General features: G+C 34.6%; 1 protein-coding gene across 1 annotated transcript in view; it reads right to left on the reverse strand.

The window, feature by feature from the left end:
- l(1)G0020 (RNA cytidine acetyltransferase l(1)G0020) overlaps nt 1-14943 on the reverse strand; it is a 219217-nt gene that overhangs the window by 86692 nt on the left and 117582 nt on the right. The window contains exons 18-20 of the mRNA XM_090388438.1: nt 6014-6165; nt 2353-2417; nt 703-767 (exon numbers count right to left, since the gene is read on the reverse strand). Coding sequence (XP_090244564.1) covers nt 703-767; nt 2353-2417; nt 6014-6165 — 282 coding nt within the window. The remainder of the gene's footprint in view (nt 1-702; nt 768-2352; nt 2418-6013; nt 6166-14943) is intronic.

Below are 14943 nucleotides of genomic sequence, written 5' to 3' on the forward strand. Positions count from 1 at the left end.
CAGGTTAAAACAGTGGGGGGGGGATAAACACCCTAAGGCTGAGGCAGTCTGGAGGGTGTACCCATAAGTAAATTTAAGCCCACTCATGAACTCTGATAATCTGCTTTTAATTATAAGAAAAAAACTAATCAATACATCATTATTGACTTCTACTGCTACTACAGATAACATGCACCATCTGTTTGAATGCAGGGAGAAGCTGTGATACCGGGAAACTCTTTTGACTGGTAAAAGTTTCCTGTAGTTCTTGTGTTGGCTTTCTTTACCTTAGCCAAATTTTTTTCTGCCAACTATCCTAAACTGGTGAAAAGTATTCACAAAAGGAGCATGGGGAATAACCCAGAGAATATTATATACCAGGTGTCCACACTAGATTCAAGGCAAATGCTCATCTACACATTATTAATTTTCTGATCACAACAGACAATATAGGATACTCAATAATGGCAGAACGGTTTTAAATCTATTTATTTCTTAATATATTATTATGAAATAACCAAGTATGAAATGGACAGTTATTTTTGATTCCAGAGTAGGTATCTAACACCTGATACAAATGGCCAAGATTTCACAGCTGCACTCATACAGTGCAACCATGGCAATGATTGCACTGTATGAGTGCATTGTCCTGGTGCAACAAGACTCCTAAGCTGAGTTTTCCTCAGCATTTGTCTTTTTAATGTTTTCATGCAAGTGCTTCACAAGAGATAAATCAACCCTCAGATAAGCTGCACATTCTCTCTTCTTTTTTCTTTCAGAGCAAACAACTAGGAGAATTAACCAAAAACATTTTAGAAAAACTATAGGATACAAAAAAGGAATTAAAAAAAAAAAAACATAGAGATGCCCTGCTATCTAATGAACAAACTGAAACCAACAAAGTGTACTCTGAGCTTATGATATGATATGATCTTAATATTAGTAGTGGAAAACGATGCAAAAAAAGAAAGCTTATACATGATCAGCCAAAAAAAAAAAAAAAAAACACACTTCCCATTTCACCTATCCATTCCCTCCAATAGTTAATAGTTCCTCTAGAGTTCTTCCTTAAATTTATTCAAGCTGTCCACTTCCACAACAACAGATAGAAGTTTGCTGCAACAATCAACATCCCCTAACTAAAGGCCCTTCCACACATCTATTCTGCAATCATCCTTCTTCAATTTGAATTTATGCCCTCTCATGTGTGTAGTCTGAGCAAGAGGAGAATCCCATCAGCATTGAGCTTGCTCAGTTCATTTGAGCCTTAAACACCTCAATCAGATCACCTCGCAGATGTCTAGTTTCCAGACATTGCAGATCTTAGATCACATGCTTAAAGCCAAAGCAGAGCTACCTTAATGGTAGCTTTAATCCCATATAAATAAATTCAGCAGGTTTATATTTGAAAAGCATAACACATATTGGGATTTGTAAAACATGGCAAACTTGACTGAAATCTGGAAGATAAAAATTTAAAAAAAAAAAAAAAAAAAAAAAAAAATCATAAAATTCTAAAAGGTACAATTTCTGGAAAAACCAGAAAAACTGGCAGTACAGGATTAGAAAAATAGAGAACAGCCAAATAAAGTATTGTAATGAGACATGAAGCATTCTTTGTTCTAACTCTGCTCAAAATTAATAAAGAATTTATTAGAAACAGAAAGTATTTCACTTCCTAAAAAAATAAACAATTCTTCACTCTGTTATGGCTGGTTAATTACTACTGTAGAAAGACAAATAAGATAACAATACCTTTTGTGTATTTTAAATGTCTGTAAATGCACATGTTCCTAAAGGTTTCTTATTCTGTTTGGCTGGGTCAAAAGAAAACTGGAATAGCCAGCCAGCTAAGCATAGCAGCAAAAACTAAATAAATAAAATAAATAAATTCCTCCAGTTACTGTTATCAAGTTTAGAACTATCTTTGCTAGTGGCTATCTGGCATCAGTTTCACAAAAATAATTTTTGTGACAGTGACATCTGATTTTGTATTGCTTATGATTATCATAAAGTATAATTCAAACATAATAATGTCAAGTTAGGGTATTTTTAATACCTCTGCATTCTTCTGTTAGTATTCAATGTCAGTTTGTCAGTTTAATATTCGAGGTTAGGAGTAATAATAATTTTTTAAGCAATTATCAAGCCAGTTATAGAAACAATGAACATTTATTCAATCATAATTAACAATTCTTCATGCAAATTTGTATATATTTAAATATTTTTTTCTATATACAATGAATTTGCTCTTTATATGACTTTTTTTTGTTTATAATTCAATTAAAAATGCATGAAGTAAGGTAGATGTGATATGTGTGAATAAAATATGCTTTCCTTAATATAAAATATGTACACTAATTTATTTTCTACTTTTTTGTTTCTTTCCTTTCTTCATCTTTTTTGATGGAGGTTCATTATTTTCAGGTTTGCATATACTGAAATAAATAAAATCAAATGTTATATAAGCAATAAGTAAACAGTCCAAAAAATATTTTCACATATCTTATAAAATAAGTTACATTATGATGTTTTCTGTTCTGATCAGACCTTTAGTTATTTGACTACTGCATGACAAATTTAAAAGATAATATGAGGGAAGTCAGATACTGAATTAAAAACTCTTTCATATTTCAGAGTAATACAGCTATTTTTTAATAATAACTTTTAAAAATTATTATTTATTGATTAAACAGGTCTGCATGTGAAATTTGCAACATGGAAGTATAAAGGAACTTTGTCGACAGGGACAAAGGGGAGATTATTGCATTGCATAAGGCAATGATTATGATTGTAATTTTGAGGAAATATGCATGAAGGCAGATTGTTTGAGAAAACAGAAATTGAAGGAATAAAGGAGGAAGAAGAAAAGTCAGTTCTGTGAGTCTGAAGTTGGACAGTAAAAGGATGCTGAGTGGTTTTGGAACATAATTGGAACTGTTTGGAAGATGGGGGAATTATAAAAGCCAATTCATAACAGTGCCAATGGAAGTATCTATAGAAAAGACATGCAACAAACAGAACATTTAAAGGAGGCAGAAAATGAAGTAAACAAACCCTTAGCCATAATTATGAGAGCTTCCTTGGACTCAGGAGATGTTCCATGGACTGGAGGTGTGCAAATGTATCACTAATTCACAAAGGGGATTCAAAAGGTGACACAAGTAACTATAGACCTGTTAGTTTAACTTGTGTTCCGTGGAAAATGGAATGGAAAATAATGGAATCACTGCGGGATCATCTAGACAAGACTGCAGTAATAGTTAAGACACAGCATGGGTTTGTTAAAGGGAGGTCTTTTGTGACCAATTTGATTGGATACTATGATGTAGTCACAAAGGAACTGAATGCCAAAAATAATTTTGATATTATATACTTGGATTTCAGGAAAGCTTTTGATACTGTTGTGCATGGAAGACTAGTGTACAAATTGGAGCAGTGTGGTATTAAGGGTAAGTTGCTACAATGGATAAAAGGGTGGTTGAGTGGGAGAAGACAGTGGTAATCAATGGATGCTGCTCTTCATGGACTAATGTTATTAGTGGAGTCCTCCGGGGTTTGCTGTTGGGCCACTGTTGTTTTGTATATTTATCAATGATATTGATGAAGGTATATCAGGTTTAATATCGAAGTATATCAGATGATACAAAGGTTGACAGAGTTGTTAATGACAGTAATGGCAGTGTGCTACTGCAACAGGATTTAGAAAATTTGGGCTGAGAGGTAGCAACTGAAGTTTAACATTGACAAATGCAAAGTACTGCATATGGGTAGAAGTAACCCCAGAGAAACGTACCAAATGTGTGGTACTATGCTTAGGGTGATAGAAAATGAAAAAGATCTGGAAGTAATTGTGCAGACAGATATGAAGTTTTCTGAGCAATGTAGACGGGCTGCCAGAGCAGTTCATGGGGTATTGTCAGTGATGTACAGGAATTTTGCTAGTAGGGAAAAGGAGATGATTATCCCTTTGTACAAATTGGAGCAGTGGTCAGGCCATGTCTTGAGTACTGCATACAGGTCTGGAGGCCTCATTTTAGGAAGAACATAGAATTGCTTGAGTGTACAGAGAAGGGCAACAAGATTGGTTGTCCTCTTACCATGAAAGGCTTAAGTTCTGCAAATTGCAGTGTCTGGAAACTAGGCACCTGTGAGTTGATCTGATAGAGGTGTATAAGGCCTTGAATGGGTTGAGCATGCAGAATTCTGATGGGATTCTTCCTCTTGCTTAGATTACAAACTTGAGGAGACATAAATTCAAATTGAGGAAAGACAGTTGTAGTTGTAGCTGTAATTTGCCTTTAGCCAGCGGGTGGTTAATTGCTGGAACAAACTTCCATCTGTCATTGTGGAAGTTGATAGCTTAAATAAATTCAAAGAGGAACTGGACAAACTTTTAGAGGGAATGGATGACATTGTGCTTTTTTTGGCTGATGCTACATAAGCTCATATGCTTGCTTTCTTGCATCACATGCCTCCATTACTATTATTATTATTACTATTTCATCCCTACATGAATAATTTCACTGACATGATCTAAGCAAACATTGACATCAGAATACTTAAAACAATAATGCAACCAAGGAAGGAAAAGAATAGAAATCTCGCATATCATCCCATTTTGCATTCTTCTATGCCAAACAACACAAGTTTGAGATGCTCACAAGAGAAAGGCTCAATTGGAGAAGAGATCATTACCAAGTTGTGCTTAGAAGACCACTTACCTTCATTCATGTGTATGCAAGAAATGAACCTTCAAGCTCATCATATATCATAATTTTTGTAATTTAATTGAGAATATTTTCGATGATACTTTCACAACTGGCATATTTTTGTTTTGTAAGAAATGACACAACATTTTTGTAGTTGATATTGTGTGGTTGTCATTCCTTTAAATTGCTCATTTGAAGTTAACTTTCTTATGTTAAAAATGAAATGCCTTCTTTGAGTTTGTGTCAGATAAACTTGGAAAATTATTGCAAAGATACTAAAGCAACTGCTATTCTTGTTTAAAGCCTTAACAGATTGCTTCATTAGCCCTAATTTGATATGAAGTGGAGGTAATAAAACTTTTGTTATATCCATGAAATGTTTGTTTAAAACTTCTGAATCTGGTATAAGGTTCTCTTTGCTTGGGCACTACATCTCTGATACTGACTTTGTGCTCTGTTGTCCTAAACATATAAGATATATGACATTTTAGTGTAACATTATTACTGGCCCAACAACATACAGAACCTTCAAGTTTCAACATAGTCAATTATTCCTTTATATTTCATTTTATTAACATGAAATTTATGCGTTCTACCAACCCAAAGAAGTCAATGAGATCAGTAATAATGTTATTAAAGAACCTGAGATTCACCACCTTGTTGGAATAAAACATCTAGTTTGCATTCTGACAACTGGGATTTAATTTTTATTTTGTTTATCAACGTTTTGATTTTGTTTATCTAAATGAAATTTTATTCATTTGATCATAGTAAATTTTTGAAATTGAAAACACTATTTTGAATACCCTCTATATTAGAAGATAGAATCATAAATAAACTTGAATCAATTCAAAGATATTACTGTAGAGGGCTCCTATTTAAAGTTGAATTTGGAATAATGAATATATAACTGGTGAGCTGACAAAAACATCTTTATAAGAGATCATTTTAAAATAAGATTTAATGTATTTATGGAGTAAAATAATGAAAATTAAACTTAAAAAAAGAATGGCACTGTAAAGTTTTCAATAAATCTTTCAAAAAGTTCTCAAAATCACCATAAAATCTGATCATATGTTTATTATTATTTTTTTTTTTTACAATTTTTCACCAGAATTTTTTGAGCATAGTAAATAATGTTAAGGATGGTAAAATAACATTCATACAGTGCCAGAACAAAAAACACAATTAGGTCAGACATTTTCTAATGTTATTATTAATTTTTGATGAATGAAGATAAGCTTCAGTAAATGATTAAGCTATTATCTTGGAAATATCTTAGTATAATTTATATGTATCACTTCACATAGTATAAGAATTACCTTTTTATGGTAACCATACTGCTACTACTACTTTTCAATACACTTTTCCAATCATCTTCAGAACCTTTAATGCAATACTGAGATAAATCTAGTTCCTGTAGTTTCTTCAACTCCTTTTTTTGTTTTTCTTTTATCTGTTTAGCAGCCTCTTCCTAGAATTCAAAGAATAAGAATATTTAAAAGTATACTGATTAGTTCAACAGCAGTTTCTTAAAATACAGTAGGCCCTCATTATATAATACGCTATTCACTTTATGCTGATTCATTATAACGCTGTTCTTATATTATAACCTGTATCTCACTATAACACTGTCACAACTCACTATAATGCTGTTTTACTAGTGTACAGTTTGAACTGAATTCTTTTATAGATTGAATTTTTGGCATGTTTAATGAAACACTTCATCTGATGTAGTTAGCATGAGAATGAATAGCAAAACAGCATTACGTTTCCCACGCCAACTTAAGAAATTTCCTATGCTCAGTGAAATTTTCTCTCACACAAATTTAATTGAAGTACAGTGACTTGTTATGTAGTTCCTAGATCAACAATTGAAAAAATTATCAAGTTAAGAAATATGCAGTATTGCTGGTAATATCTGTGTTATATGCATTTATCTGAAGTCTAGTCATCACTCAGTACAGTGTTAGACATCGTCTGTAATGGACAGTTTACTTGAACACTGTATCATAATTAATGCAACACAGTTACATTTTTGAAGAGTTAATAATGGCAGGTAAGAAAGAAAAAGCAACATCTGGAGGTGGTATGAAGACTACAAAGAAAAGAAAAAGACTGAGTTTGAAAATAAATTAGATGTTTTGAAGCAAATCGACTCTGGTCAACAACAAGTGGATGTGTGCACAGTAATTTAGGACTGGCAGGTTCAACTGTAAGAACATTGTAAAAAATAAAGAATTAATTTTAGCAGCAGGAAAGACAGCTGTTCCATTATTTATTAGGAAATATCCTATGACACAGACTGCAACTCACAAATACATGTTACCTTATGAGAATACGGCATTTGCTTAGCACTCTGTTTTTCCAGAACAAATTATCAGTGTTAAGTAGGGATCACCTGTATGTTTCTTTCTCTGCACTATATTTTTTTAACTTGTGAGATTTTTTCCTACCTGAAAATTTTCATGCCTCAAATAGTGAGACACTAATTATTACTCATAACTAATTTCTGATCATTCAGATTCAGATGATCAGAAATTACTTAGGAGTAATAATATAACCTTGTGTAAATGCTACAATTTATCAATTTTTTGAGAAAAACTACAGTTCAGTGATTATGTAAGCTAATTTGTTTTTGCTTGCTTTCTTCCAGAGTGTATCATCTTCCGTCTTCTCTTAAATATTTGTTATTTCAGCCACTCTGAAGCCTTTTATTAACATACAAAATCCAATGATATTTCACGAAAGGCTACTGTCAGTAGCCTGATGAGATCAGTTGCAAAAAAAAACATCATTATGCAAATATAATTAGTTATACATTTATTCAGTAATTAAAAAATATTATACAGTGGATTCTGGTTATTTGGGACAGCCGGTTATTTGGGGCAAATCTTAAAAAGAACCCAATCGAGAAAATAGCAAGGGTTTACTTCGCTTAATTGGGACAACATGCCATTTAATCGGGGCAGGAGACCGCAGCACTGGAGATTACCCTACGATTGTCTCCGACCATTCCACGTGGTTCAATCGGATTTCTGGAGGTCACAACCATAAAATAATTAGCAGTCACCTGCTTATTGAGCTGCCTCCGTAGCCATGTGGGAAGGAGCAGCAGTGCGTAGCACATGCTTCTTGATTAGACCGGGGTTCGAGCCCGTCACCACCAAATACGGAGGATGTGGAAAGGTCAAGGGAATGGCCACCGCATATTCCCAGAGTAATATGGCCTTAGTTGCTAATGCTCCTAAAAACCAAAATAACAAACAAACAAACAAACCTGCTTATTGGGCTTTTCTGTTAATGCAATCTATCATAAATGGATAGTAAACTCGATCTTATTGAATTTGCGATAATACCGACAGCTGGAATTCTGTGGGTTATTATGGTGAAATGCATTTACACTTCCATGAAATCTTCAATAACATGAAAAAATTAATTTTCAGAATCTCCTCTTCATTCCTATTTTTAAAGCTTCGTAACTTGTTACTCCATTCTCACTTGTGCGTATCGTGTTACTTGCAATTTGTGTGTGCCGTGTTCTTTGTTATTGATTGCTTATCTTTTTACTGTTTTAAATTTTAACCCCCACCCACAAAAGTCAGTAAACAGAAATGTCAACTAGTTAGTATGTACATATTACAGTATGTATTAATTATTCCGATTATCACGTATATTCTTCTGATTTTCACGTATCATTTAATTTTTAAATAAGGTAATAAAGGGTAAATCTGCTTCCTTTGCATCTAAAAAACTTGGTTTTGTCTTTTGCTCTTGGCGTTACTTTCCTTCCAAACAGCTGCTCACTATAAATCGCAAATCCGCCCTACCATGGAATATTGTTCCCACATTTCGGGTGGTGCCCCCAAAACCTCTCTCAGGCTTCTTGATTCCATTCAGAAGAGAGCAGTTAGGTTAATTAACGATTCATCTCTAACAGAGTCTCTCCACTCGCTGTCTCATAGATGTACTGTTTCTGCTGCATGCCTCTTCTACAGATATTTTCACGGGCACTGTTCTTCTGAATTGTCTTCTATAATTCCCGCTCTCTCCTTCAAAACAGTCCGAACACGTGCAGCCACCAGCCAACATCCATTTACTGTCCAACTTCAAACTCACAGAACCAACTTTTCATCTTCCTCGTTTATTCATTCAACTGCCGTTTTCTGGAAGATAAAATTCTATTCACAAACGTGATCACAATGATCGGCGCTTACTACACATCGTATAGTGAACGGTACTTTACTATGATGACTCCATCGTAATGTGATTTGATTGTACAGTGAACCAATTGTAAAGCAGAGGTCCATTGTATTGTTAACGTTTTTTATGTGAAACTTTGGATAATTGGAGCAGCCGCTTAATCGGGCCAAAATGCACTAGTCCCGATGTGTCCCAAATAACTGGAATCGACTGTATTTGATTAGTTAAAATATTCCAGCCAAGGTTAAACAAAATACCTTAGTTTTCTTACTATAATTGCAGTAATTTATACTGGCACTTAATTTTACCAGCTGAATACTTATACATAGGCTTCTTTTAAATTTTCCTTGATTTTTCTTGAAAATATCATCCCTTCATAGATAGCACTATTTATCCCTCATTTCCTTTATTGGTTCTGTATTATAGGGAAGTATCCACAGTTTACCCCAAAGCTGCTATTGTACAATTTAAAGTCTACAATTTTTCATATGATCATTATTTCCTTTTTTAATTAATCTGTTAATGGCTTTTAACTATTAAATAATATAGTGGCAAATATATTAACAACAGTTACACAGAAAATTATGAGGGCTGGTAAAAAAGTTCTGAGAACAGTGAATATATAATGTGTTAGTAAATTATAAAATAAGTTATTTTGATAGCTTAATGTCTTTTAAAATAACACAAAAAAAATGTCTCAAAAAAAAAAAAAAAAATGTTCTCATGTAATTTCTAAAATTCAATTTTTTTTTGTTGGTAGGTGGAAGAATGAATATTCATCAAATTGAGCATTATTCAGTAATCAAATTTTTGACCCAAGAGGGTAGAAATGCTAAAGAAATCCACAAAAGAATTACTAGAGTGTTTGAGGGAAGTATCATCTGGTTCTACTACCATTGCAGGATGGTTGGCAAAGTTCAAAAGAGGATAGGTGTTAACTGAGGATGTTTCAATTCTAAAACATTTGCTAATGTTGAAGAACAAAATTTAGAAAACAAAAGAATTACCTGTGAACTTGAAAAAGTACTTAATATTTCCCATGGAAGCATTTTAACAATGATTCATGAACATTTCAGAATGTCCAAAGCTTGTGCAAGATGAGGTCCCAAAACCCTTTCCATCCATGACAAACATCAAAGGGTGGAAGGCATGAAAAGGGAATTTCAAATTAATTCTTGCTAATCCAAATAGATTTTTATCCTGTTTTGTGACTGGTGATGAAACTTGGCTACATTTTTATCATCCTGAATACAAATTTGAAAGCATACAGTAAACACAAGGGATTTTTCCGCCCTGAAAATGTTTCTAATGCAACCATCTGAAAAAGTGGAAAAGTGAAAAACAAGCTGGAAAAGTGTTCATGTCAGTTTTCAGAGATACAAAGGCATTGTTGTAAATTGATTATCTCGCACCTAAAGCCACTTGCTACTGGAATATTATGCCAGCCTTGTACCAAAGTTAAAAGCTGTAATTTAGGAAAAAAAAAAAAAAAAGACAAAAGTTGGGTCATCATGTCTTGCTTTTCCGATTAAATACAAGAAGTGTACTGAACTTACACTGAAAAAAAAAAAAAAAAAAAAATAATAATAAATAACACAGAATATTGTACCTATATCTTTTATGCTCCATTCTAAGAACTTTCTGGCCCCTCCGTGGGCAGGAGCAGCAGTGCATAGCACACGCTTCTTGATTAGACCGGGGTTCGAGCCCATGAGCCACCAAATATGGAGGATGCGGAAAGGTCAGGGAATGACTACCGCCTATCCCCGGAGCAATATGGCCTTAGTTGCTAATGCTCCTAAAAACCAAACAACAACAAGAACTTTCTGAACACCCTCGTAACAGTTACACAACAAGATGAAAATTAATATTTACACGAGTTGATGTTAATTATAATTACACACACACAACACAAGTTTTACAATTAAGTTCCATAGCTGAGTCATTTCAAAGAATAACAAATGTTAGGAGGCAAAAAAATTAGCATTTAGCATTAGTAGAGACACATGATGCAAGAAAGCAAGCTTATACAGCATCAGCCAAAAAAAAAAAAAAAAAAAAAAGCTTCCCATTTCACTCACCCATTTGCTCCAAAAGTTTGTCCACTTCTTCCTTGAATTTATTTAAGCTACCAACTTCCACAACAGATGGAAGTTTGTCCAGCAATCAACTACTCACTGGCTAAAGGCAAATTTCCACACATCTATTCAACAACTGTCTTTCCTCAATTTCATTTTATGCCCCCTCAGGTTTGTAATTTGAGCAAGAGGAAAAATCCTATCGGAATTGAGCCTGCTCAATCCATTCAAGGCCTTATACACCTCAATCAGGTCACCTTGCAGGTGCCTAGTGTTCAGATGCTGCAATTTGCAGAACTTAAGCCTTTTATCATAAGAGCACCTCTTTGTTCTCCTCACCGGTCTTGTAGAGTTGTTAGAAATACTCTTTCTAGCAAACATCCTTCCTAAAATGAGGCTTCCAGATCTGTATGCAGTACTCAAAGTGTGGCCTAACCATTGCCTTATACAAGTGAATAATCACCTCCTTATCCCTGCTAGCAAAATTCCTGTACATGATTGACAAGACCCCATGACCTGCTCTGGCAGCCCATGTGCACTGCTCAGAGAACTTCATATCTGACTGCACAATTACCCCTAGGTCCTTTTCATTCTCCACTTCCCTAAGAGGCATATGATGTAAGAAAGCAAGCTTATACAGCATCAGCCAAAAAAAAAAAAAAACCCCTTCCCATTTAGTACCAACTGTATGGTACTACTACCACCACACAGTTAGTATGTTTCCTTGGGTTACTGCTACCCATATGCAGTACTTTGCATTTGTCAATGTTAAACTTCACTTGCCACTTCTCAGCCAAACTGCCCACTTTTCCAGATCCTGTTTCAGAAGCATACTGTTATTAACAACCCTGCCAACCTTTGTATCATCTGCAAACTTTGACATTAAGCCTGATATACCTTCATCAATATCATTGATAAATATACAAAACAACAATAGGCCCAAACCCGAACCCTGGAGAACACCGCTAATAACATTAATCCACGAAGAGCAGTGTCTATTGATTACCACTCTGCCGCCTTCTCCCACTCAATCATGCTTTTATCCATTGTAGCAACTTGCCCTTAATGCCATACTGCTCCAATTTGTACAGTAGTCTTCCATGCACAACAGTGTCAAATGCATTCCCGAAATCCAAGTATATGATATCAAAGTTATTTTTTGCATCCCGTTCCTTTGTAACCACATCATAGTATCCAATCAAATTGGTGAGATAAGACTTCCCTTGAACAAACCCATGCTGTGTCTGAATTGTTACTGCAGTCGTGATGTCTAGATGATGTAATATTTTTCAGCCAAACTACAGAATAAACCTAGTGCAGATCTTCCATTTGTACAAATCTGTCATAATTGTATGAAATGGTTCTCTGTTAATTTTCCTCCATTTGAGGAGCCACTCAATAATTAGATACAATCAATATGTGTGAAACTTTTCAACCATTTCTGGGATTTGAAGCACACTGTTGGATGTCCAGAGTGCTCACAGTCTTAAGTACCACAGTCGTAAAATCCTGCAAACCAGTGAAAAACATGCAAACAAAATAGAACAACATTACCATACACTTGTTTTGCCAATTACATTTCACAGGTTCAGTTGTTTTTTTCCTATCTCTCTCTGTTTCATCGCCTCACATAACAGCTGTAACGTGACTGCATGTGAATGACTTACAATAAGCGAATGAGCAATATGGTTATTTCCTATTGTAAAAGTTGCAAAAGTTGATGACACCGTAGAGCAGATATTTTAAGGATCTTTTAAGGGCGCAAAAGGTGATAAACCACTAGATGGCAGTGATCACAGTGTATTGATGTGAGATTTAATTAAAGATGTTACTACCATTAAGGATAGTAAAGAGTGGGGTATTTGCTTTTGCAAAGGTGATTACAGTGGTCTCAGACAGTTTTTAAATTCTATGCAGTGGGACCAACTCTTGATGTTACCATCAGCTAATTCTAAATGGGAAGTATTCAGGGAATTAATTGTAGAAGCTACTACGATTTTCATACCAACTAAGAAATACTGTTCAGGGTTAAGGCCCATACGGATGTCAGATTACAAGAAATCTTTGGCAAAGGATGCAAAGAAAAGCAGCAAAGACTTCTTTACTTATGTAAACTATAGAAGGAAGGGGATGAATCAGATTGGTCCACTTGATATCGATGGGTCAACTGTTGATGATCCTGCTCAGGTTGCTGAAAAACTTAATGAGTATTTTGCATCTACATTTACACATGAAAAATTCTATAGGGAAGTGGAAGCCAGAAGTTTATCAAACTGTAACAGGGAGTTAAATGATTTTGTAATAAGTGAGAGGAAAGTGTAGAGAAATTGTTGAAGTTAGACATAAAGTCACATGAGGTGTATGGGAACTATTCAGTTATATTAAGGGAGGCAGCGAAAAAAGTAATGAAAAACCCTTAGCTATAATTATGAGAGCATCCTTGGATTCAGCAGAGGTCCCATGGACTAGAGATGTGCAAATGTATCTGCAATTCACAAACTGGATCAAAAGGCGATATGAGTAATTACAGACCTGTTAGTTTAACTTCTGTTCCAGGGAAAATAATAGAGACACTGGTTAAAGAAGTAATGCAGGATAATCTAGACTAGACTGCAATTATACTTTCAGACACAGCATGGGTTTATTAGGGGGAAATATTGTCAGGCCAATTTGATTGAATACTATGATGTGGTCACAAAGGAACTGGATACAAAAAATAATTATGGTATCATATACTTGGATTTCAGGAAAGCTTTTGAAACTGTTTCACATAAAAGACTGCTATACAAATTGGAGCAGTGTGGTATTAAGGGCAAGTTGCTGCTATGGATAAAGCAAGTAAAGCAATGGTTGAGTGGGAGAAGACTGAGAGTGGTAATCAACGGACACTGCTATTCATGGACTAATGTTATTAGTGGAGTTGCCCAGGGTTCAGTGTTGGGCCCATTGTTGTTTTCTATATTTATCAACGATATTGATGAAGCCATATCAAGCTTAATGTTTAAGTTTACAAATGATACAAAGGTTTCACAGTAGTTAATGACAGCATGTCACTGCAACAGGATCTAAAAAAATTAGGCAGATAGGCTGAGAAATGGCAACTGAAATTTTAACATTGACAAATGCAAAGTAATGCATATGGGTAGCAGAAACCACAGAGTAACCTTCCAACTGTGCAGTACTACACTCGAGTAGTGTAAAAATAAAAAATACTTGGGGATAATTGTGCAGTCAGATATGAAGTTCTCTGAGCAGTGCAGACAGGACAGCTCATGGGGTTTTGTCAATGATATATAGGAATTTTGTTAGCAGGGATAAGGAGGTGATTATATTGCTGTATAAGACAATGGTAGATTATAATGCTGTATAAGACAATCGCAATGTAGAGAAGGGCAACATGCCTAGTCTCCAGATTCACAGCGTCTGGAGACTGGGCACCTGCGAGGTGATCTGATTGAGCTGTTTAAGGCTTTGAATGGATTGAACAAGTGCAATGCTGATGGGATTCTTCCTCTTGCTGAGATTAGTATTAGTAATGGTCACATTGTGCAAGGAAGGTTTATGCTGAACCAGCCAAAAAAAAAAAAAATAATAATAACTAGGGGGCTTTGCCCCCTGCTCGCTGCATTTAATAAAATACTTACTTTCGACACCACGTGTCTCTTCCTCAGCTAAGAATACATAAATATGCTACCATAATAAAAATATAAATGCATGAGGCATAATAGAATATGAGCATGAATTAACTATAAAATAGCGTAAATAAACCGATATTTTATAGTTAATTCATACACCACAGTTTGTTCATAAAATAAAATGCTTACAGAAACTTTCGACACTGTGAGTCTCTTCCTCAGCTAAGAATACATAAATACATTACCGTAATAAAAATATAAATGCACGAGGCATAATAGAATATGAGTGTGAATTAACTATAAAATATCAGCGTAAATACACCACAATTTGTTCAT

This window comes from Mastigoproctus giganteus, chromosome 14, assembly GCF_048544385.1.
Source record: "Mastigoproctus giganteus isolate SK-2022 chromosome 14, ASM4854438v1, whole genome shotgun sequence".
In the NCBI taxonomy this organism is placed as follows: domain Eukaryota; kingdom Metazoa; phylum Arthropoda; class Arachnida; order Uropygi; family Thelyphonidae; genus Mastigoproctus; species Mastigoproctus giganteus.